General features: G+C 45.8%; 1 protein-coding gene across 4 annotated transcripts in view; it reads right to left on the reverse strand.

The window, feature by feature from the left end:
- The window catches only part of PTPRE (protein tyrosine phosphatase receptor type E), a 2,259,327-nt gene that overhangs the window by 947,567 nt on the left and 1,285,444 nt on the right, over positions 1-26,316 (reverse strand). For all 4 annotated transcript variants that reach the window (XM_069611476.1, XM_069611477.1, XM_069611479.1 and 1 more), the window contains one exon: positions 7,607-7,737. In XM_069611476.1, coding sequence (XP_069467577.1) covers positions 7,607-7,737 — 131 coding nt within the window. The remainder of the gene's footprint in view (positions 1-7,606; positions 7,738-26,316) is intronic.

The raw sequence follows: 26,316 nt of genomic DNA on the forward strand, positions 1-26,316 counted from the left end.
AGTTCTCTCTCCTTGCTTTCACTTCCACCCACAGCCTCGGTTTACTCTCCTGCCAAGGTCTTTGAGTGTCACTTGTACACGGAAGTTTTACATTCCCCTTTACTGCTGTTCGGGCTTTGCTTCACCAATATGGGTCCCAGAAGCCCTCCTCTTGGTTACTCTGTCCCAGGGAAGACTCCTTCTGTATTTTTCTTAGGGCCTTCTGTGGGTGGGGTTGTTGCTGATTCTTATTGGCCGTCTGACTATAGTAGTGTGTGATGGTGCAGTGTGGTTCCATCTATAGCCTAATGAGCATTGTATACTGAGATTGGGTGCGTCTAATTTCTCTCACTCTGGTGGGTGCTGAGGTTGGATGCTCCCTATTCCCTTGCTATCTATTGTGACATTGGTCTTTTGGAGCTTGGTGTGGTTCAGGGCCATGGTGCTATTGATGAGGCAACCTAGTACTTCCGTCTTGATCAGCCTATGTATTCAGTCTTTGTGTCCTTCTATCATGGCTATCTCTCATTTGGTCGTTCGGTATGTCATGGGGTGTCTTCCTTCCGCACCCTCTGGGTCTCCCCATCCCTGGGATTAGCCACCGTAATACCGACAGGGTCTTGGCTGTCACCCTTTGGTTGTTCGTGGGTCTTGTAGGATCTTCAGCGGCTTCTATGGCTCACCGGGGGCCTTCCTCTGTCTTCCACGTGTCTCCTCTGCAGTTCTGCTCTGTTTCTCTGCACTACAGCACCCATGGTCACTGGCTAGTATCTCTCCTCTTCTCCCGTCTGCCTTCTGCTTCGTGGGTCTCTCGTGAGTGCGCTTCTCTCCAGGACACCATCTGCTTCTCTGCTCTGCTTGTCTGTGCGGCGCCTGCCAAGCTCTTGGTCCAGGCCAAACTGAAAACAAAGACGACATTGTTCTGTTCCCTCTCCGCTTTTGAATGACAGCTGACAAATAGGATCATTCAAAAGACTAGAGCATGTGTGTTCTTTCTTGTCAGTGATCTTCATTTCTCTTGGCCTCTCCATCGTCCCAGTAGTTCCTACATGGGATATACCGCAGATATACATGGGCGCAGTAGGTATTGTGGAATTGGAGGGTTTATGGGGGAAGGTGGGAGGGTCAAAGGGGTACTGCGTTTTCCCGGATTTGTCACTACTCTTAATGGGGTCCTCCCTCCCCATGAGATCTTCCCGCTGGGTACCACCCTCAGGGGGACTATCGGGCAGCGGCCTCACCTCCCTGGCCTCATGGGAAGGGACTTCCCCATCTAAAGCAGTGACCATAACTCTGGCTTCATCACAGTACCTGTATCAGAAGGAAATATGAAAAGCCTCTGAGAGTGACGCAAATGTTGTGCTTCATGAAAATCACTGAACAATTGCACTCTTAGTTTTACAATTATGTGATATGTGCACCCCTGAATCAGTAAATGGATGATACTCGAGTGAAGGTCTCGTAGGAGGGAATTGTTGTGGAAAATATACACATGCTGCTACACATTTAATCCCCTCTGTGCCTTGCTCACAAAGCTAAGCTTCACTCAGGTTTGCCATATTGAATTATGTTGCACTGCCTCAAACCAGCCTAACCCTATGTCATTTAGCGCATGCCTTAACCAAATGTACACTGGGTATGCAGCGAAAAGCAGCCCGCTTCATAGACTGCTCGCTTCTTATTTCCATTTTGGCTCAGACAAGCAAGATGTATAAGACCACCTCCCTCAGCAAGAGGGAGCAGTGAGTATAATTACCAATCTTAGGCACAGCCTGAACCCTTTGAGAATTGTAGGTGTACCAGAATCTGCAGACTTCCTACAAATTATCTGAATACGTCTGCTCCATTTTGCAAAGTTCACTCACCCAGGACTAAGAATATAGTTGATGTTTATGTACCGTATTATGAGAACCATGTAAACAGGTTGAAGATACCTCGATACATTGTATAATGTGGTAATCGAAAGCTGTTTGGTACGCCCCTTCCGTGGAAGACCATGTTATGTGAAAGTATAAAAGCAATGTATGCCAGGGAAGGGGTTTTGCTGTATATTGTTCAGTCCGAACACGTGGATACGGGTATTTTGTGATGTTATGCTAAAGGTATTTATATGGCACATCGTCACCAACGGAAATGATCCCCAGGAATCGTGGCGGATCTGTAAACAAGAAGGAGGGCGGATAGGGTTAGTTGGGTGGAGGGGGAATATGAGAATGGGAAAAGTGGTGTGCTGTTGGGGCTTCAGTTTGGTATACACCGTGTGCTGAGCTTTGGTGCGAGTGTCGGACCGGGTGAGACCTTGTGTGCTGTAGGTGCATTTTATGTGCTGTTTGTATGTTGTTGATGCAGTTTGGTAAAGTGCGTGCGGATTGCTGGGTGAGAGATGGTTGTGTGAGTTTTGGGTGGGTTGGGTATGCTGAGATTCGAAAGTTGGGTTATTGGGCTCTGTATACAGTTCTAATACTTCTTGTTCCATTTGAGTTGTATTCCTGTGGGTGGGGTTGTTGCTGATTCTTATTGGCCGTCTGACTATAGTAGTGTGTGATGGTGCAGTGTGGTTCCATCTATAGCCTAATGAGCATTGTATACTGAGATTGGGTGCGTCTAATTTCTCTCACTCTGGTGGGTGCTGAGGTTGGATGCTCCCTATTCCCTTGCTATCTATTGTGACATTGGTCTTTTGGAGCTTGGTGTGGTTCAGGGCCATGGTGATATTAATGAGGCAATCTAGTACTTCCGTCTTGATCAGCCTATGTATTCAGTCTTTGTGTCCTTCTATCATGGCTATCTCTCATTTGGTCGTTCGGTATGTCATGGGGTGTCTTCCTTAAGGTCTATTGTTTGGTTGTTGCTTGTGTGTGATGGCGTGGCACACTCCCAGCTGTATCCTAAGGAGCTTTGTATAATGTGATTGGGTATGTCTATTCCTCCCCCTCTGGATTCTAAGCTGAGGGATTGGTGTTCCCTATTCCCTTGATATCTTTCGTGACAAGGGTCTTTTAAGAGTTTAGGAGTTGTTTAGGATCAGGGTGCTATTGATGATTCGTCCTAGTACTTCTGTCTTGGTTTGCTATGTATTAGGTCTTTACTGTCCTATCATGGCTATCTCTCAGTTAGTCGTTCGGTATTTCGTAGTGTCTTCCTTAGAATCTTTTCCCAGTCGATTGCTTGGGGTGAGTTGGGAATTGTCTCTTCGTTCATCGTTATTTTGGTTGTGTGTGTGTCCCTATGGGTGTTGCGTATGTTTTTTGGTAGGCCGTTCCATCTTTTCGGTGCTTGGTGAGAGAAAAAAGATCCTCCGAATTTTATTTTATTGTAGGGTTTTGGTTCCAGGCGGATGCCGTTGCTTGATCAGAACATTCTTATTGGTTGATGCAGGTGTAATTTATCTCTCAGGGACTCAGCTCCTTGTTCGTGTACATCTCCGTGCGCAATGCACATTGTTTTGAATTGTATTTGTTGTTTTATTGGTAGCCAATGTAGAGTTTTTAGCGCAGGTGTGATGTGTTCTCTTTGGGGTAGTTTAAGAAGCAGTCTGGCTGCTGCATTTTGTATTTGTTGTAGTTTTTTTTAGAAGTCGTTCAGGCATACCAAAGTATAGGCTGTTGGAGTATGTGAGGTTGTGAGGCCCTATTTGAGTCACTATGGCCAAGGAAAATAGAATTTTGTTTCTCTACAAGGTTAAGCTTCCCAGTTCACTGCAGGGAACTCTAATGTTCTTATATCTGGTATTACCTTGACAAACATTTTCAACAGAAGTTTTAAAAAAAATAAAGTCCCTGGTCTCACAACGTCGAGTGTGCCCTTCATTTTTCGACAAATGCTATAGTTTTCAGAACGCGTGCTACTAATCACTGTGCTCGATAAGCCAAAAAGTCCTTCAAAAGCAAGCCATGAAGAAACATTGTCAAAGTTTCCAAATACATTTTCAAAACAAGAAATGTTTTTTCTGAGAAATCAGGATTACGAATTACATACCATTATAAATACCTTGAGAACTTTGTGCTACCAACCATGCTATTTAGTTAAAAAAATAAAATAGAAAGTGAGACTTCCCACAGTGACTAAAAGACACTAAAAAGATCACTCACTGAACATTTGGATCTCATTCATTCCAAGCACACATACATTCCCAAATATAGATGTGTAGGTATATAGTAAAAACTGATGTCAAGGAAAATAAATTATACTAGTCTAACTTCAATGGGAATTCATTATTCCTTGCAAAACCACAATAGGCGGGTCTATAGTCTTATAATGTACCATATACCACCACATGGTTAACAACTGCATATTCTGAGACTATGGGCCTCATTACGACCCTGGCGGATGGACCATGGTGCTAATAGCACCATGGTCCATGCCGGTAACTTTCCGACTACGCCATGGCGGAATGGGGAATTACCACTCCATTCCGAGGTTGGCGGAGTGGTAATTCCCCCTTCCGCCATGGCCCTTCCCCATTCCCATTTTTGCCCCATAGGTACTTTGCACAAAGGTCCCTTTGCGGCATGGTTTTTAACGCCTGCAAAAAGCAGGCGTTAAAATCACCATCCCGCAAAGGGACCTTGTAATCAGGCGTTAAGGGTCGGCGCCGTTTACGGCGCCGTAAAACCCTTAACGCCTGACTCGTAACGAGGCCCTATATATTGTTTCATAAGGCACATGTCTGACAAGTCTCAACATTTCTGACTGATCCAGAGTAAGAAAGGACGATGACAAAATTATCAGTTAAGAATGCTATCAAGAAGAGTCTGTGCTACAAACTCAAATGATGTACATTATTGCTGACCGAATCCAATGTTTTTGAGGAAGAAGTGACCAAATTATTTTTTTATTTCTTTACCGAAAATTCGTTTTTTTAAATAAAATATATGTGGGGGTGGGCTCTCCCCCACAATAAAAAAAACTATAATTTCACTCTTTCAAAAACATGGATTTGGTCAAATCACATACATCCTATTATTGTGACCTAACTCACATGTTTGGATTGCAAAATTCTCATAGTTGATGCAAAAAATAATATAATTGATTCTTCTCAAATGGAATAGTAGTAGTTATATACGTGACTGATAGAGGGCACTTCGTGGCATGTCGGTTAAGCAGTCAAAGATTTATGAAAATTTGAGTTTTATGGAAGAAATTTCAACTGCTCTGTTTCTTATTCTGACTGCTATGTGAGCACATTCGACAGGGATTTGTATTCAGGGCTTCCACTCATTCATATCTCTGCATCATCCATGGGGAAGCTGCAGTGATCAGTGTCCACATGGAGTTTGTAAAATGCCTGCAGCTACATGAGGAGGCTTCCAACTGTCTGGTGTAGGACTGCTACTCTTTCAACTTCAAATAATTGATCATTTTAATGTCCGTGCCTATAATCCATAATCAGACAAGAGTGAGCACACAGGTATACACCATTGCAGGGTATACATCAAACCCCCTTCATGAAGGTATACTTAACTAATTGAACCTAAGGCAAACAGTACAATTAAAGAAAATAGTCCGGAATGTCGAAATATGTCAGCCATGTGCCTTATGAACTTTTCAGAAGCCTCAGAACCTCCGTTTCATTGAAACTAAGGGCACACCTTCAGCTCACAAAAATATCTAATTTGGCTACAGTTCCAAATTAAGGCTTTAAGCCCAATTAAGATGCCTGCATTGGAAAAAACGTTTGTCACATTCCAACAAGTTACCCTTGTCAATGAACAAAATGGAATTGAGATAAGTTTACCCTTTCCTGCTGGATATGAGGTTCTTTGTACACAGACCATTGTTTTCCATCATCACTGTATATAATTCTGTACATTGAGACAAAAAAGTTGTATTGTGCCATGGTGGAACCAGTTGTTATGATGCCTGTTCTGTGGATGTATGTATGCTGCTTTGCCGACTGCAAATAAAGATGTTTACCAATCTTCCTTGAGACTGAAGTTTGCTGAGTGTTGAATTTTTCTATGAAAGGATTTATCTGGATTTTGGGGTTACTGGGGCCACATTTATTACAAGGTTTATCACAATAATAAATTAACAGAAAGGAAACTGAGGCAAGAGACGGTGGAGTTACATGAGCCAGCAGCTTGATGATGAGAGCTGAAACACCGGGAGTGTACGGTGAACAATGAAAAGAATGTGGAGAGCTACCACTGACCGACTACCTCCCACCCCTCACTACTACTAGTCACTCCACTCCTCACACCTTATACTGTGGCTCTTTGCAGGTTATTAGCAGTTTACAGTTCTCCTTGTCCTGATTGTCCTGAGTGGAATAATTTTGCTAAATAGCAGTAAATGATTTAGCACCCAAGGGCTGCTAGACAGTGAGTAGTCTGGTAACAGTCTGCAATAGGCTGCAACAGGTTGCAAGACATCAGCCATTGCTGCTCTGGGTGTGGTGGCACAGTTATAGCACTGGAATATTGTAGCAGAAAAGCAAACTTCAAAATAACAGTAAAGTAACAACTCTGCCTACTTGCACTGCCTCCCTGGCAACCCCTGTACCTGGGGACCGTTGTTCTGTATCCCTACAGTCCCCCTACCAGCACTTTTATCTGCACTCCCTTGCCACCAGCTGGCTGTTTATTTTCTAATTTATTCCACTTTTTCCCATTTACTGCACTTTCCCCTCTCCCTTCCCCCGCGCACTTTTCCTTTCCCCCCATCCCATGCACTTGCGCGATATGAAACACTTGGCCTAGTAGGATGGTTGTCTGTCCTCCCTTTGTTTCCCCCCCTTGCCTCGTCGCGCCTTGAAACACTTGTGTATAGGCGCGTTATAAATGCCATTTCATATCATATCATATCATATCATAACTGCTGGAGGACGTTGGATGTGAAGTTGGGGCTGAATGTAGAGGAAGGAATCAATGTCTGAGAAAAATGAGGAGGATAGGGGACTGAGCAGACCTGTTTATTCGAAAAGAGTTGCCTGGAGTTGTTCTCCTTCTCTTGCTTCTCTTGGTCGGCTTTCTTACCGTTAGCTGCTTCAGTTTTACTACCTCTATTGTCTTCAAAATTAAGGGTTCAGCTCCCTCGGATCTCAATTTTCTTGCCTGTTCATTCTTTCCCATCTTCCCACTGGTCCTCATGCCTATTCTTGCTACGCGATCTTTGCCTTCCCTGTGCACACCCCTGTTTTCACTCACTTTCCATTCTTGCGTCCATATTTGGCAATTACTTTCCATATTCTCTACCCTCAGACTCCACTCTTGCCTCTTTCTGGCCTTCTCTTAAGCGTAACTTATTGATAATTTCAGTTGCTAAGAATGCAACATCATACTGTTTGTATTGTTTTTGCCCATGTATTTTTATTGTTACTCTCATTTCCTAATTTTATACACTGCTTAGGTCTAACCACTTAAGAATACAACACATAAATAAAAACGCACGTTTTGGCTGGTGTCCACTGCAAAATTTACCATTACAAGCCTTCATTCATTCTATTTCTTACAGATTATATAAATGCTTTTTGTTTGGTTGAAGTAACGATGGCGGGTATTTGAAGTTTTTATTTTCAGACTTGTGATGTCATACGAGAATACTAGACATGTATATTCAAATAGTGGAACAATTTTTAAAAACACATTTTTAGCTCAAAATCACAGAAATTAGCAAATTGACTTACATTGTACTCTTCACGGAACAGTTTGCCATCATCTGCTGATCTTATTCTAACTTCCACTTCTAGGTTTTCTACTGGAATAGGAAAGTATCTCTTTTGGCCCATGGGCGACCAGCTGAGCAGCCTCTGTTGTTCTGTTGAACCAACAAGATTTTAATGAAAAAGAGATTTTTATTACATGCAAATGATAATAAAGACAGACATATATAATTTCCCAAATTAACCTTAATGGAAATGTAGTTTTTCTGAGTAGTCAAGAAGTAGTATGATCCCAGAAGCTCACACCAAAGGTTAGTTCTAAGTAAAAATCACAAATAGATTAGGGCGACCAGCACAAAATACTAATTTTATCCCCTCCCCCTTTAAATGATATGATATGATGTGACATTTATAACGAGTTTGTACACAAGGGTTTCTAGGTGCGACAAGACAAGAAGGGGGAAACAAAGGGTGGACAAAATAACGATCTTACTAGGCCTTGTGTTATTCAGATCATGCAGGGAAGAGGGAAGGAGAGAAGTGTCAGGGGGGCAAGGGGGAAGTGCAGTTAACTCACAAGTGCAGCCAGCGGGTGGTTCATAAGTGCAGGGAGAAGGGACTGTAGGGTTGCAGATACAGACCCTTAAGTGCTGGGGAGCCCAGAGGCAGTGCAAGGGCAAATGGACATGCAGGAGCCCGGGCCCGAGTTCAGAGGGTGACCAGGTGACCAGTGCGTGGAGCAGTCATGTGCATCAGCAGGGGAGAGGAAGAGAGAAAACAGAAGCAAAAAGGAAGGTCTTGGGTTGCTTACGGGACCGGAGGTGGTTCTGCTCAAGTTTGGGAGAGGCAGGGAGGCTGTTCCAGAGGGAGGCCCCAGCCGACGAGATAGATCTGCCCCCAACTCTCTGCTTAGAGAAGCGTCTGACCCTCAGAGAGTTGGAGGTGGATGAGCGGAGAGCTCGAAAAAAGGAAGATGTTTTGGAAGAGAAAGTTGGAGGTAGAGCGGTCCCAGGCCCCAGAAAGCCTTGTGGATGATGCAGAGGGTCTTGAAGTTGATCCTTGCAGCCACAGGGAGCCAGTGAAGAGATTTCAGAGCTGCAGAGCTGCAGAGATACGATCCCTGGGCTTGAGGCCAAGGACAAGTCTTGTAGTCCTGTTTTGGATAAGTTGCAAAGGTTGAAGAGTAGAGGCAGGAAGATTTAGAAAGAGGCTGTTGCAATATCCAGCTTAGATAGGTCAGAGCTCTGGAGACAGTGATCTTCTGGGGGAAAGTGAGAACAGGAATAAATACCTCTGAGGAGGTGCAGCTGATAGTTTAACTTCTTAGAGACGTAAGAGATGTGAGGAGAGAATGAAAGTGTAGAGTCAAAGATGACACCAAGGTTCTTAGCCTCACAGGAAGGAGCAGGAAGAGGGCCCAGAGAGAGAGAGGAAAGGGGGGAGCGGGTGTCCCAATGAGGAGAATCTCAGTCGTACTGGCATTAAGGCAGAGATCATTGGTGGCACACCTTTCCTGAATTGTGGCCAGACAGTCTGGTATGAGACAAGAAGCAGAGGTGGCAGAGGGGAGCCTGAAAGAGAGCCAAGTTTAGTATGCATGACATTGAAAATTGTAGCAGAAAGTAGCGATTCGATGGGCAAGAGGTGGCAGATAGTGGTTGCAGAGCCAGGGAGAGAGGTTACACTCCTGGGGAACAACACAAGTTGAGAGAGGGATAGAAGTGAGGAAAGACCACAGATGGACCTGAGATGGTCGGTCAGTGAGAAAGGAGGTCAACCAGGCCAGGCCCTGATCAGTAATACCACGGTTGTCGCAGAGACGATTGAGCAGGATGGCATGGTTGACCCTGTCAAAAGCAGAGGATATATTGAGGAGAATGCAGACAGAAGGGAGATTACAGTCAAAATTAGAGAGCAAGTCTTCACGGGTGTTCAGGAGAGCAGTTTCCGTGCTTCAGGTATCTGTGAAGCAAGACTAGTGGTCATGGAGGCAACCAACAGATTCAGTTTGTAGATTAAGCTGGGAGATGGCCAGCTTTTCCAAGAGTTTGCCCAGGAAAGGAGTGATGGAGATCGGGCGATAGTTAGTCGGAGAGGAAAGATCGGCCGAGAGCTTCTTTAGAAGGGGATGCACAAGAGAGTGCTTAAGGGGGAGAGGAAAGTTCCAGTGGAAAAGGAGTGACTGCAGAAACCGGCCAAGGCTGGAGCAAGGGTGTCAATGTGGTCCTTAATTGTTCTGGATGAGCACGGGAGAACCTGATTTGATGAGACTTTCAAAGATTGGTCTAGAAACATCGTCAGGGGCAAACAGGGGAAAGGAGCAGAAAGGAGGAGGAGAGACGGCCTCAGACGTGCCAGGAGTGGTAGAGGAGGAGGAAGGGGAGGTAGAGGAAGAGAGGGTGGACAGGATGTCCTGAGTTTTGGTAGTGAAATGAGAGGCCAAGGCCGTGCAGAGAGTCTGGGAGGGAACAGGCGAGGTAGAGAATGCAGCAGTATTGGCCAGCTCCTTGCAGATTTTATCCGAGTTGTTAGATGCCGCAGAGATGCGGGCTTGGATGTAGGCTCTCTTCTTAGAGAGTCTCTACTGTCTTTGGAGCAGACGACAGGCCGATTTGTCAGGGTGTGCGCCCGATGGCTGTCACTTCCTCTTCGCCGCCCTACACTTGCGTAAGGGCAGCATGTCGGAATCGTAGAAAGAGTTGCACTTGCATTTGAGCTTCAAGCGGATCCTCATGACTGAGGCAAGGAGATCCAGAGTGTTAGAGATAGAGAGATGAAAGCTAGAGAGGGCCGCATCAGGGTGTGAGTCAGACAAAGGTGCAGGAGGAGGAGAGAAAGTCGCGGCAAAAGTCTCAACTGACACACGCTTCATGGGTCGGATGATCAAGAAGGTAGGTGGCAGTGCTGGAATCGGCTTGACCTTCGGGGAAGAGAGAGAGAGAGAGAGAGAGAGGTGGGAAGAAAGGAGAAAGGGAGCACTCCAAGAGAGAGGAGTGGTGAGAGGGTTAGAGAAGGTGAGGTCTGAGGAAATCAGAACATCCTGGGTGTGCCCTGCAGAGTGAGTCGGGCCAGAGGGAAGAATAGAGAGAGAGTGAGAGAGAGAAAGAGAGGGAGAGAGAGAGAGAGAGAGAGAGAGAGAGAGAATCGCAGAGGTTGTGAAATAGTTCCGAAGAAGGGCTGGTAGTATCCAGGCGGATGTTCAAGTCGCAGAGGAGGAGAAGTTGAGAGGCAAGGAGCGAGGAGGAGAGGTGAGCCCACTCAGAGAGAAAGAGGGCGACCTGGCCAGGCAACCTGTAGATAGTGGCCACAGTGAGCGAGAGGCCAGGTGAGATAGAGAGCCTGCAGACCAGGCATTCAAAGGAGGAATAGTGCTGCACAGGAATGATATAAGCAGGGATCCACTCTGGGATAATCAAGGCTACACACACACTGGGACAGTTGGTTCTGGGGTTCAGAGAGGATCTTGTAGCCATCGGGAAGGAGAGTGTTGAAACTCGAGACAGAGTTGGCCGTGAAATAAGTCTTGGTGAGACCAAGTACATCCCAATCAAGCTCTTACAGGAGACAGCATATGTCAGAGCAGTGTCTGACAGCTGAACAAGAGTTGAAAGTAGCGATGTGGAGCAGGTTGCCACATTTAAAGGACTTTTGGGGAGGGTTACAGGCCAGAGAGACACCCTGCAGAAGTGTTGGAGCTGCCAGAGGATGGGTAGAGGAGGAAGGAAGAGAAAAGAAGGCAGGGTAGTCAGAGAGGGAGACAAGAGTGCCAGAGGGGTGGCAGAGGAGGGAGGCAACAGGGTGGCTAGAGAAGCAGCAGGGAGTGCCGAAGAGGTGGCAGAGGCAGCAAGGGGCAGAGGAGCAGTTGATACGGTGCGGGAAGCGTCTATCAAAGAGGGAAGATTGGCCTGGGGGCCCTGGACCAAGACAGTGCCATTTAAGTAGACATTAATGATGGTCTTAGAGGAGTGGAAGGGGGCCAGGAGGGCCTCCCAACAGGTGCACCCATTAATGGGAGAAGACGAAAAAGGAGAGAGAACAGAGACCATATGGGGGGTCCATCGGCCTGGAGAGCATACGACAAAGAGTATGTCGGCAATGGTCTGCCTGGAGGAAGCACTGGTATAGGTATCAGCGATAGGGATGTCTGGGTTGGAGACCAGGATGTCCCTTTTGAGCTTCTTCCTGTCAGATCTAGTGAGAGGAATAGGATAGTCCATAGAAAAGCAGTTAAAAAAGATAGGTGAGAAAGAGAGCACCGTAGGGGGTGCAGGGATGAAACGAGGGTAGGGAGAGGGGAACCCAGGCAGGGGAGGGGGATGGGAGGTCGCGGAGGGGGCGGGGGTGCAAACAGGAGGGAGGCACAGGGGGGACATGAAAGGGAGGGGGGCACAACAAAGAACATGAACAGTAGACCTACAAATCAGATGCAGTACAGAACCATCAGAAAGAAAGAGCGCAACAGGGAACCTAGAAGTAGTGAATGCAGATGCAGTACAGAACCAAGGCAATGCACAAAGCATAACAGGGAACCTAGAAGTAAAGAAAGCAGATATAATACATGGCAAAAGCAAAACACAGAGGTCAACAGGGAACCTAGTAGTGGAAAATGCAGGCATTTGCAATGTGATGCAACAAACCGTGGATAGCAACACAATATCAAGAAACGCAGAGAGCAAACACAAAGTCAATACAGCCAATAAGGCACAGAACACAACAGGAACCTAGAAGAAGAATGCAGGCTCTTCTTAAATTCCAGAAACTCCTCAAGACCTTCCTCTTCTCCTCCTCCTTCTTCTCTCCCTCTACCGTGCTAACCTAACTGCCTGCTCTCTCCATCTCTCCCTCCTCTTCCATACAGCTTTGTTGAATGGCTGCCTGGTGCACCTCAGAGTGATACAGGTCCCTGGCACCCCCACCAGTCCTCTTTGCACATGCTTCAGGGCCCTGCACCGCATCCCCTCAATGCACTTCTGAATAAAACCAAGAGAGCTTCTCTCTCTGCACTTATCCCAGCACCTACCAGCAGGGTGCACTTGGACCCCCCACCTCCTTGACCGTCTTGCACTTTGACAATCTGGATGCACCTCTGCCTGAAGTTCGTCTGTCTGTTCTCCCTTGTCTTCACCCCTTAATATGCGCTTGATAAAACCAGAGAATCGCAGTCAGGCCGATTTGCTGTATATCAACTGTTAAATGTATATTTTTCATTTACTCTGCCTGTGCAGACTGTTATCATCTCAGAATTTCAAGGGATCTGAGCGACTGTTGTTTTTTCTCCGTGTTCCCACCCTCCTTGAGCGCTTTAAAACACTTCCTGTGTATAGGCGCTTTATGAATAAATATTACCATACCATACCAGTCAAAACAAAGTAATGTCAGAAAAACAGTGGAGCACGAGACAGTGTCAGAATAGTACACAATAGTACACAATAGATCGAAGAAATGCAGGAGGGGGTGGGCTGGAACAGGATGGAGGGACCTACGATGCGAGGGAGCGCATGCAGCTAGAGAAGCAAGGGAGCGCACACCCCCAAGTTGTGCGCGCCAAGTTGTGGGTTAAGTATTTGAGCACAGCACAATACAACACACACAGATTCGACTTTCCCAAAAGGGGAAAAAAGGCTGTTTTTGAGCACAGCACAATACAACACACCCGGATTCGACTCACCTGATCAGTCGCGGCAGGTCAACGCAGCAGGTCGACGGCTGCAGGCTAGGTGCTACCATGGCTAGGTGCTACCACGGCAGACACCATTGGAGCTGCAATTGTTGTGGGGCCCGCACCCCACCTGTTATGCCGGACCTCTAAACTCCCTCAAAGCCCCCCCGCCCCAATCAACCTCTCTGAGAGTTTTTTTCAAGGTTGATCCCCTTGGACTTCTCTGCTTGAGATTTGAAATGCCACTGCAGATTACGGATGTACTATATTCAGCCCTACACATCATAATGTACACAAAGAATCTTTTCCCTCATGACATCAAAACATTCCTACGCAGATACAACATCATGTGTAGCACCTAGCTGCCTCACCATCCTATCCCGACACTCTATACACACTCGCACCATGCTACACCCTCAACAAACCAACACACCAGCTGCTCTCCACACCTTCCCTTCCAACATCCCCCCCACCTACTTTCCTCCTTCATTCTTCACCAATAGACACATCATTGCAAACCTTCCTACACCTACCATAACATCACGCAGCAGACAAACTATCATCAGGAACCAACTCCTGGGACTCTGTTCTAGACACCCCTACACCACCCCTCAAGCCCCATCTAAGACCATAGAAAACCTACCCACACAGCCAAACCTACTGCACCCACCTCAGTCCCAACGTACCCTAACCACCCTGCCTCACCTATTCCACACTATACCACCCCGTCCACCTCCCAGCCGCCACACAACTTACAATGTGCCCTTATCAACGCTAGATCCCTCCATGCTCACGCCACTGAAATCCATGAACTCCTACTCAATCTCGACCTCGACATCCTAGCCATCACTGAAACCTGGCTCCACAGCGCCGCAGGGCCAGCCTTCAACCTTGCCATACCACAGGGATACACCATCATCAGGCAAGACCGCCTCTCCTCAGCAGGAGGTGGGGTAGCACTCATCCTGAAAGACCACTTAGAAGCCAGACAAATCACATCTAACCTAGGTGATAACACAGACTCCCTTGCTATAAAAATCGCACTCTCCCCCAACTCCACCATCACCATCAACCTCATCTACCGTCCACCTGGCCCTCTATTGGAATTCCATGAGAACCTCCTACATCGTCTTACTGAAAACCTAAAAACCACTTCCAAAACCATCTTTCTAGGTGATATTAACCTTGGGTTCAATGACAAAAAGGACAAGCCAGCCATAACCCTCTCACTAGCACTAAAGGAACTAGGCTTCCACCAAAAAATAAACATGCCTACCCATGACAAAGGCCGCATCCTTGATTGGATAGCTGACCACAACTGTCAGATTGACATTAGTTCCATCACACCCATCCCCTGGTCAGACCACCACCTCATACACTTCCTCATTCCCGCCGAGTCCAAGACCAAAAAACCTAACCCCATCCCCCCAGCCTTGGCAAGGAGCGCCAAAAATGTCACCAAAGAAAACATCATACCACACCTCAGCTCCCTCACAACAGACCTTAAGACCTCCGACCCTTCAGTACTAGCAGCAATTTATAAGAACACCATAAGCACCGCTATAGACACTATTGCCCCCCTACAGAACAAAAAATCTAAAACAATAAAACACTCAAACACCTGGTTTTCAGCAGAACTAAAAGAGCTACGCTCTCAGAAAAGGAAAGCATTGAACACCTGGCAAAAAACACCCTCCCCAGCCACCCTTTCCTCTTACGAAAATATCCCCTCGCAATACAAGAAAGCTATAATCACAGCCAAGTCAGCCTCCTACAATGAAAGGATCACTAGTGCCAAATCTGAATCTAAGAGCTCTTCGTCATCTTCAAAGAACTCACCATACCAGCTACTAAATCCCAAGATATTACGAAAGACCAAACCTGGTGCAAATCTATACAATCTGCCCTATTGAACAAAATTGAGCTCCTACAAGAAAAAATTAAGGAACACCACAAAAACCTATCTCAGCACACTAAAACAACTACTAGCACCGATCACCTGCTCTCCCCTAGCACAATGCACCCACCCACCAAAGCCCCCATACCCCCTTTCACATTCAGGTAAGTAACTGAACAGGAAGTCATTGAGATTATGAACAGGATTAAACCATCCAACTGCAAAGGAGATCTTTGTCCAACCAGTCTCATCAAAGACTGCACTGAAACACTGGCCCCCTTTCTCAAATCCTTCATCAACGCCTCCTTCAATGCCAACACAGTTCCAGACAGTCTAAAAGAAGCCTGGGTACGCCCCCTCCTAAAAAAAAACACCCTCGACCCAGAAATTTCCACTAACTATAGGCCTATAACTACAGTGCCTTTCCTGCTCAAGATCTTAGACAAAGTTGCCTATACACAAATCCAGGATTACCTAGAATCCAACCACATCTTAGGAAAAAGACAGTCAGGCTTCCGTCCAGGTCATGGGACAGAGTCAGCCCTACTCAACTTAAAAATACAACTTGGTGACATCATGGACAAAGGCAAACTGGCACACCTTCTCCTACGAGATCTGTCCGCCGCCTTTGACCTTGTCAACCACGATATCTTAGGCATGCACCTAAAAAATGAAGCCCACTTTTCCCCAGAAGCCATCACCTGGGTGGCCTCATTTTTAAACGGAAGACTCATGAAGGTCTTCTCAGACACAGCCCCTTCATCCCCTACTATCATCCACTATGGCGTCCCTCAGGGCTCCTGCACCGCCCCTACACTCTACAAAATATTTACCCTACCACTCTTCAATGACCTTGACTGTCGCAACATAGCGTATACTAACTACGCGGACGACACGCAGGTGCTAATCCCACTAACTGGGACCTATGAAGAAGACTCAACAGCCCTAACCAAAATTTACACAGCCATCCAAACCTGGATGGCTGCCAACGACCTCTGCCTAAACGGGGACAAAACGGAAATCCTTATAGTAGGTACTACCGAAACCCTCAACAAACTCCCCCCGCAATATAAAACATTCAACAACGACAATTCCATCATCACAGTTTCTAAGACGGTCAAAACCCTAGGTGTCCACCTAGACGCATCATTATCCATGTCCCGACATGTCAACGCCATAGACTCCTCCTCTGCGCTCACCACCAAGATGATCAACGCAGTCAAGCCCTTTCTCTCCACCAAAAAATGCCTATCCATAGCCAGAGTCATCATAGATACTAAACTTGACTATTGGAATGCCCTACTCCTAGGCACATCGGTCAACAAAATAAAAAAAATCCAAATCACGCAAAACAACGCGCTCCGCACAGCTCTATCTATCTCCAAAAGGGAACACATCTCACAAGCTAGGAAAGAGGCACACTGGCTGCCGGTTAAAGAACGTATACTCTTTAAAACCATGGCCATCACACACAGATGTCTCTCATCTGATGCCCCGCCCTACCTCTCGGAAAGAATCACCCTCAACTCCTCCAACCGACCCACAAGAGCTCACCGCGCCAAACAGATCTATGTCCCAACATTCAAAAGAACCAAAGCCGGATGGTCTAGCTTCCAACACCTCGCACCCAAAAATTGCAATTAAAGTGGTTTGAAAACCCATTCCTTTGGGCTTGCTTGCATAAATGGTGGTGAGTGAGTGGAAACCTCAAACAGTTGGTGGGGTATCGCTCATTCTTTTCTGCAGTAATATTTGTTATACAATTGAGTCCGCACAGTTTTTCAGCATCAGTTAACTTCAGGGAGATAGTCTTAGGTTTAATGTATTCCCACAGATCCCCCTCGTCCCCCCGGGCCCAATGTTACCAGGGGGAAGGACATTTGTTCAGTGGTTATGCTTCTTGGAAATAAAGAAGTAATTTTTCCAGCATGGGATTCACATCAGCCCCATCGGCTCACAAACAGAGAAACTTCGATTTAGCCTCCATTTTTGGGATTTGTGTTTTCTGGTGGGGATACTCCGATTCCCACCCCTTTTCCTTCATTGGAAAGTGTTCGGTTGACACACTTTGACCAGTTCCCCTCCTTCCATTTTTCCTTCTGGGAGGCTGGAAGGAATGCTTGGTTATTAACCTATAAAGAAGGGTAGAGAGGCTTGCCTAGTATAACATAAATCAGGGAGCAATAATTCAAGTTGCAAGCTACTAGCCAGTCATAAAATAATCACTCGCCAACTCTATTCCATCCATAGGCACAGAACATCATTTCTTTCTTGCCAAGAGTCAAATATCACTAGAGAATGGCTAGTGCAAATTTTTCACAACGACATAAATAACACAGTTTTATGTTTTGTATTCCATTTGATTCCCCATCCTACACTAAACTTTACACAATGCTGCACATCAAGATTACACATATGATTCAATCAAATCTATCTGGGCTCCGAGAAGATACACGAGCTACATCTTGACAAAGTAACAGATCATTTCACCATTTAATTTAACATCTACAATCGCCCAACTTCTATTAGGAGTTATAGCACAATTGAGCTGGTAAAGAACAGAATCACACTGGCCAAAGTGAAACATCTTAATGAGCTATGCATTATTTTAGCAGGCAATTTTAATATGTAGCTTGACCCCCTCAGATCGCTCAGCAACTTAATGGAGGAAGAGGATTCTGTCTAGGACATCCCCAAGTTGACAGGAGACTACCAAAAAAAAGCACACAAGCTGGTTCTAGGTACAGTCCACGTATTAATCAATTTTTTAACTCAGGGCATAAAATGGTACAACAGCTAGTGATCAACCAGCCAAGCGTACTTTCGCAAGTGATGGTAAAACCTTGATTATGCCTTAATTAGCATAAACGATTGGGTCTTGGTGAAAGATGCGTATGTCAATGAAAGAAACAACAGCGACCACTGCCCGCTTTGCCTTCAACTACTTATTAAGGAGAAGGTAGCCAGAGCTATCTCTTACCTCACTAGATGTTCAATTATTACAATGGTCCTCATTACAAATCAGGCGGTCCGGAAATAACGGTAGCGGTAAACCCGCCGCCACCGTTGTTTCCGGACCGCCTGATCCCGACTCCTGCAGGCGGGAGGTGATGTTCCCGCCAGGTCTGACCTGGCTGGTTTAACACCGCCCGCCTGCAGGCGGACCAGGAAAAACCGGCAGCATTACGAGATGCTGCCGGTGTTTCCATGATCCCCATTCCCATTGAGTCCCATAGGATGGGAATGGGGATTAACACCATTCCGCCTCCGTGATTCCTGGGAAACCGGGATTGTAATGCCCCGGTAATTCAGGGAATCACGGAGGCGGAATGGTAATACGAGTCCGGCGGTAACGAGGTGGTTTTACCGCCTCCGTTACCGCCGGACTCGTAATGAGGCCCAATGTCTGGCTATGCAAGACAGAAAATAAATGGTTCGATATAATACCAAACAACATTGAACCAGTTATATGTAACAACATCATGCCTCAAATGGAATTTTATTTTCCAGTAGTACTAACTCTATGGTTATGTCAATTTAATATTCAATTATTGAGAGGATTCAACCCCATGTTAATAAACCTAGGAAGCAGGTACCGCCTTCCACCATTCGCTATTCAACTTGGTACAACAACGATTGCTAAAAGGCAAAAAGTGCCATTTTTTTAGAGCTTTAAAAAGTTGATGACTTTGATGGACATCCCCTACAACTTTTAAGGCCCTTCTATAAGTATGTGATCAAAAGGAAAAAAAAGAGAATTTGCTGAGTGTTAATGGGGGTGGGCTAATCGATAAAGACAATCAATCAATCAGTCAATCAATAACTTTATTTTGGCCTGGGGCTACAAAAGTACATCATGTATACATTTCATCCACATTATAGTTAGATCGTATATAGTTCTCCTCAAGCCCAGCTGAGCCCCAAAAAGGGGCTCAATTCCCAGGGATGACTTCTTCACATACATAAGGTAGAGGAACTAGCTCGTCACTTGGCACAGGAATGTAACTTAAGAAGGGTTGCCCCATGTCCTTTTCCCCAAGGGGACTGTTTTTGCGCCATAGAGCACGGGCCAATGAAACCTATTTTAAGGGTATGCATCAGCATTTACCCCAGGATGTGCTCTGACTTCAATCGCGCTGTTGGCTGATGGGTGACATCTTCTTGTAAAGCCCAATATACTTTTTGCCACACTTGGCTCCCTGAAGTATACGAACAGAGTCATGAGCACGTCCCCGATGGTGAGGGAACTTGGTGCAATTTAGGGTCTCCTCCCGTGTTACAAATAGACAGACCGATGCAACCAAAATTCAATGGGTGCATTTATTCTCAAGGGCTTCCCTGGTTTCACATCGGTTTGAGCTTAATTTAGGGACCGTGTGGAAATATATTGAACCCCCTCCATGCAAACCATTATTGCCTTGCTGGATTTGGCCGTAAGGTGAGGTGGCAGATAAGCAGTTCCACTGCGTGTCTTTTCATTGGTGACGTTAGGCCTAGAGCCATGGTCTGTCCACCATATGGCTAACTGCGAGGGTAGGGGTGATGTGGTGTTATGATATGATATGGCATTTATAATGCGCCTATTGTTAGGCAGAAACCTGTGCAGTTCCCTTTGGGAACACTGCAAAAGATTTAGGACTACAGGTGTTAGCAGTAAACCCACTTGGTAGCAGTCTGCACCACCCAGATTTACCTGGTAGCTGTGGCTGAGCAGTCAGACTTCCCTCAAGAAGAGTTAGGCAGTATGCAAAGTATACACAATAGGCACTCAGATACAACAATACAAACAAACACTGACCAGAGCTTTGGTATCAAAGTATATAATTATTTATTTAAAAACACACTGTTTGAAACACTCCAGCAGTCTTATGGTAAAACACTCTAAACACAATTACTATGATAATATGCACAACCCTTGTTCCTTATCAGAGAAGTCTTAGTTAACACCACTTATTTCCATACAGAGGTGAGCGCTTAACTATAGATGGCACTCCAATAAGTTTATGAAGAAGGGAGGGAAAAAGACAGAATATGGGAAGGTACAACACTCTAAGGTTTAAGAACATTATTAGCAAGGCAATAGAGCAAAAAGTCACTTGTGAGCCAAAGTCCATAGGCTGGGCCCACTCTTAGAGAGAGCAGAGCACAAATGCGCTCAAGATCACACAGTTACACTAGGCTTAGAAAGTGTTGCAGAGAGTTCGAAAAGAGTTTAGAGAGGCTTAGAAAAGTTTAGCCATTGTGTCCCAGGCTAACCCAGGTTCGAAAGCCGGGGGCTAAATCTACCCCGTACAGTCGGTGGCAAAGGAAGCCGAGCGGGACACTGTACCTTAAGTGGGAAGGATCCTCCAGCGGGGGCAGTTGTTCCTGGCAGCGGGTGCAAGTCTCGTCGTCATCCAGGGGAAGAGAAGATCTCGACTTGGAGGAAAGATGAAGGTCGTTGCACTGCCAGGGAAGAAACCAGCCGCAGAGTTTTCCGGTTAAAGGTATTACCCTTTAATTCGCGGCCGTGGTAAAACGTGGTATCCTGGTTGCCGGGGTGCTTGGCACAGGCAAGGCAGCCACGAGATATGTCAGGAAGGCGAAAAGACGGTGAAACTGGTTATCCCCACCAGTCAAAGGAAGAAGAATCCCCGGCGGGAGATCTCCTCTGTCGTTGGGAGAAGTAGTGAGACGGTCCAGCAGGGCTCCACCGGTGGTGTCGTCGTGGCAGGTCGGTTCAGCTTCTCCCTCGTCGGATTCTTAGGTCCTGTGGCGACTTCTGAAGTTCCAGTCCCCAAAGCCCTGCTTTTATGCAGAAAACCCCCATTCACTCAGCCTAGCTGTCACTCAAACATGCTAAGTGGTGAGCCGGCCGGCTCACCACTTGGGCCAATCAGGACGGAGTGCGACTTGAGTTGCCTAGGCAACTCAGTCCAGGGTGCCTAAATCCCCCTCCACCCCTCCTAAGTACCCCAGACAGAGTGGCACCACTTTGGAGGGCTTCTGTGGAGAAGCCCGCCAAAAAGTGGAACAAAGGGCTCGACTTGGGTTGGAGTCACAGAAGAGAACACAAATGCCATTTTAGAACCGAGTTTTGGCAAAAATTACCAACCGGAGAATTAATATTAATTAAATAATCCGGCGGTATGTTCGAGGCTATCGTAATTAAATAAATAAAGATAGTAGCCTCGAACAATAGGAAAATCCCATAGAGAAATATTCGCGGTTGAAGATAAAAAGTAGTAACCACTGCCACCAGCCAAAACTCGATCAGGGGGGACGGAGACATGCCCCCTCGACTAACAGACCCCGGGGCAATTGAATTGCCCCAGCCAGTACATCCACAATATGATGGTTTGTACTGGTTCTGTTCAGAATTTAAGACTAGTAAAGTCAATGGTGACTTTACAGGCCCTGGGAGACAGTAGTCAGTCCCAGGGTATGGAGTCTCTACTGGGGAGTCACCATGACACCCCTGTGTTACTGCACTGAGGGTGCTGTGTAACACACATCACAAAAACACATGAAGCCCTATGGAGTAAAAGACCCCATAGCCCATTAAACACATCTAGAGTCAAAGAAACACTCAAATCATGCCCAAGAGTGAGGGTAAAAGAGTCTCTCTCTTGACAGGAGAACAGGAGAAAAAAATAAACCCCAAAAATCCAGCAAAGCTGCTGGGGGACTCACTAGGTTAGGAAATTCAGCCTAAACAGAGAATTCTCCCTAACACCTATACACAAGTGTTTCAAGGCGCGACGAGGCCTAGGAGGGGAAAGGGAGAGAAGACAGAGACAACGATCCTACGAGGCCAGGTGACATTGACATTGTGCAAGTGCAGGGGATGCGGGAAGGGGAGAAGTGCAGCGGGAAAGGGGAGGGGACAGTGCAGTACATAGGATAACAATAAGATAAATAAAGATAATAAATAAAAATACGGCCAGCAGGTGGCAAGTGCAAGGGTAAGTGCAGCCATCAGGTGTCAAGTGCTGGTCGGGCTGTAGGGATACAGAACAGTCCCCGAGTGCAAGGATTGCCAGGGGGGCAGTGCAGGTGTGCAACTGCGGGGAGGGGGCCTGGGCACGAGATCAGAGGGTAGCCAGGTAACCAGTGCAGTTACAGATTCAGCTAGGAGATCAGCAGGGGAGAGCAGGAGAGAAAGCAGAAGCAAAGAGGAAGGTCTTGAGGTGCTTCCGGAACTCAAGATGGTTCTCCTCAAGTTTCAGAGAGGTCAGGAGGCTGTTCCAGAGGGAGGCCCCAGCAGGAGAAAGAGATCTACCACCAAATAGCTGCTTGGAGAAGCGACTGACACTGAGGGAGTTGGAGGTGGATGAGCGAAGAGCTCGAGAGGGAAGATATTTAGGAAGAGCGAGTTGAAAGTATTGTGGTCCCAGACCTCAGAAGGCCTTGTGGATAATGCAGAGGGTTTTGAACTTAATCCTCGCCACCACTGGGAGCCAGTGCAGAGATTTCAGTCCTGGAGAGATACGATCCCTGGGCTTGAGGCCAAGGACAAGTATCGCAATCCTGTGTTGGATGAGTTGCAGAGGGCAGAGAGTAGAGGCAGGCAGATTGAGAAAGAGGCTGTTGCAGTAGTCCAGCCCACAGAGAACCAGAGCTCTGGAGACAGTGAGCTTCTGGGGGAAGGAGACAGTGAGCTTCTGGGAGGAGGAGAGGAAAGGAAGAATACCTCTAAGGAGGTGCAGCTGGCAGTGTGACTTTGTAGAGATGTCAGAGATGTGAGGAGAGAAGGAAAGTGTGGAGTCGAAGATGACACCAATGTTTTTAGCCTCACAGCATGAAGAAGGCCAAGGGAAGCCGGCCAGAGAGTGGCAGGAAAGGAGGGAGCAGGTGTGCCGATGAGGATAATCTCGGTCTTACTGGCATTAAGGCAGAGATAATTGGCGCTACACCACTCCTGGATAGCAGACAGACAGTCAGAGATGAGAGAAGGACATAAGTGTGGATTTTGCAGCCATTTTGGATTGGGTGCCAGAAAAAAGGTTGCCGGAAATAAGGATTACAGTGGCATAATTCCCTCCTCCCTGTCTGTCTTCTCACCTGAACAGGTGCTCAAGTGTTCATTCAGCGGTCGGCATCCTCTTGCCTTGCTGGGCGGCTAACTTCCACGATATAGTGCCTCAGAATCTACAGTGAAATCCGCTGTCAGCCATTCCCAATCCAGGCAGCCGCCCCCCTGCAAGCACCTATCACACACCTAGATCACAGCTAACTCAGCTAATTCAGCAGGCTGAGTGCTCTGTCAGAAAGTCAGAAGATCAGGAGAGCATGGAAGTTAGCAGGAAATAGGGGCAGTGAGGCAGGGGGAGTGGCAATGAGAGCATTGAGGCGGGGGAGCAGTGGGAACAGCGAGAACAGCCCACCTTGCTGCCCGCTTCTCTACACTTTGCTGGGGCAGCCCTTTTCAAAGTGAACTATGGAGATTGTGGCCCAGCCACCTCCTCGCTATTAGCAATAAAGAGACTGCATCCCTCTGGAAGAGGGTGAAACTAGCAGTATCTGACGACAGAAACATTGTCCAAGGAAACAACCTGGAAGAGACCGGGCTAAATCACTATGCAAAGCTTTATTCAAAACCTGAGGTGTATGCGGATCATGAAAGTGATTATCATAGGCAAGTGTCCTACCTGACCTACCAGCACAGACATTTTGACAGGAATCGACAAAGCAATAAATCAGCAGAAATGGCTCTTCGCACTTCCTCTTGGCTGGCACTTCTACAAAGAGTGCTCCAGATAAGATTGGAGTATTTTACTCCCCATTTTTTTTACTTTGAGAGTAAATGTGATTTTAGGAGAGTAAAAATGATTTTTTCTCATTTGCAAGAGAGTAAAATATATGTGATATCCAGCCGACGTGTGCAAAAACTGTATGGAAATCATAACTATGCGGCAGCTTTCTGCGTTGTGACAGAATACACCTTTCATTATTTATCTACTGTCTGGCCATTTGATGGCGCCTGGAATATATTTAAATGTTAAAAATACAAAAACCTAGCCAATTACATAGTAAAGAAAGCATGAATTATATTGTGTGTTTTGAGGTTCGATAGCAGAATTGTCTTGTGATGTTTAATGGTTTCCGGGAGCTATTACTACCTAATAGTATGCCAATGTTACGATACAACAGGGCAGTGAGGCAAGCACTCCATACTAAAATGTATATCTAATCTCATGGTTAAATGGTTATTTATATAGCGTTTTTGGCTAAGCGCTGTACATAGAACATATTTATCACAATTATCATCAAACTGAAGTCGGTACTCCTTTATCCGCCTTGAAAGGACAACCTACAGATCACACACAGATCACAGCTGTGAGTGCTCAACCGGCAGAGCTATCTTATTGGCTAACATCCTTCAGAGGTCAGTTAACTGAGTATCGACTGAGGTATAATAATCACAGTGCCTAGATGTTGGAGGAACATGTATGAAGCACTACATAAAGTTAAATACCTATCTTGATTATCACAGGCACCAATTTTGCTGATTTTCTATTTCAATTACAAATGTAACTTTCATTTTGAACAGCGCTTGCACTTCCTGGATAGTCAGGTTTTTGATCTTTTAATTGTCTTGAAGATTTGAGAGGCTAGAACACCTGTGATTGGTGTAATGACAATCACTCATCCTTGAAGAAAGACTCTGCTGCCTCTGACCATTTATAGTAATGTACCCCATTGACTGCAAGGTTAAATGGATGTAAACTAGACTGTGCATAGTCATCATTATACATACTGTTTTTATAATTAGATTGTACATCAAATTATTAGTGTAAAAATGATCTGCCTCCCCATGATTATGCACACAGCACAGGAACTCTGAAAAATAGAACTGTGCAATACTGGTTTGTTTTCAATGGAGAAAAAAAAACATAATTTGTTCCAAATATTAATTCTCATTTGCAACTTAGTTTTCCATCTTATTATTAATTTTACAATCCTAAAATGCCAGGAAAATAAGTATGCACAGTGATTCTGTTTGCTCCAAAGAAACCATTCCTTTTATCACATTGTGCAATTTCTTTTTTTGAAAGACTTCTGAGAAATACATTCTGTTTCAGAGACGTTTATCCATGGCTTGCACTTACATACATGCGGATAAAAATCAAAAGAAGCATTCTGGTTTCTGTCAAGTAACCTGACCTTTGCACTGCCCTCTGCTCTAAACTTGTGTGTAAATGTACAAAGGAAAATAATAAAGCTGTCGTATTTACAAGATTTTCATGCGTAAAAAGGCCTCGTACACACCTTATCTGGAGGCCTGTCTACAAACATCCAGAAGCTGAAATTTATACAAAACAATGCGCTCCGAGCAGCCCTTAGAATCCCTAAAAGAGAACATATCTACGCTGCCAGGAGATTAGTACATTGGCTACCCATTAGGAACCGCGTTGTCTTCAAAACTATATCCATTACCCACAAGTGCCTTTCCAATACTGCCCCCCACCCTACCTTTCTCAGAACATTTGTAGAGCTCACTCCTCCAGACCAACTAGAACTCCATATGCCCACCGAATCGTCCAACCCAAAATCAGACGCACCAAAGCTGGAGGCTCGAGCTTCCCCTATATCACAGCAAAACAGTGGAACGACCTGCCCCCTACCCTAAGAGCTGAACCCTGCTACTGGATATTCCATAGAGCCCTCAAAACATTGTTATTTGAAAAGACTGTCTGTTACTACAGTTTTTGCTATGCACCTGCGCCAGTTTCTATTGGTTAAATTGTTCTCTGTTGAAAGAGGGTAACTGGTTTGTAACAACGCCTCGATGCCTCCATGCTGTTTGTGGCTTTATAAGTGAAATAAATAAATAAATTAATGGGGGAAATCCTTAGGCCTCAACATGATACCCGTTGACATATTTAAGAATGCTCAGGGAATCTGGGCACTGGTTTTCTATTGCTTATTTAATGCAATCACAGAATCTGGTAGAGTCCCTGACTCTTGGACGACAGCTTCTGTTGTATCAATATATAAGAAAGGGGGACAGGAGGATCCTGCCAACTATAGATACATTTCCCTACTTGATGCAGTCGGAATATATATACAAGATCCTTGTTATTTCATCTAGAAAGGTTGGGTGTAGGAGAAAAAGATCATTAGCCATCTTCGGGCAGGCTTAAGCCTAGCCTTAGGACAGTTGACCAATCTTTCAGACTTTTCATGATGCAAGTA

This window comes from Ambystoma mexicanum, chromosome 8 (assembly GCF_040938575.1).
Source record: "Ambystoma mexicanum isolate Mex_15411 chromosome 8, UKY_AmexF1_1, whole genome shotgun sequence".
In the NCBI taxonomy this organism is placed as follows: Eukaryota; Metazoa; Chordata; class Amphibia; order Caudata; family Ambystomatidae; genus Ambystoma; species Ambystoma mexicanum.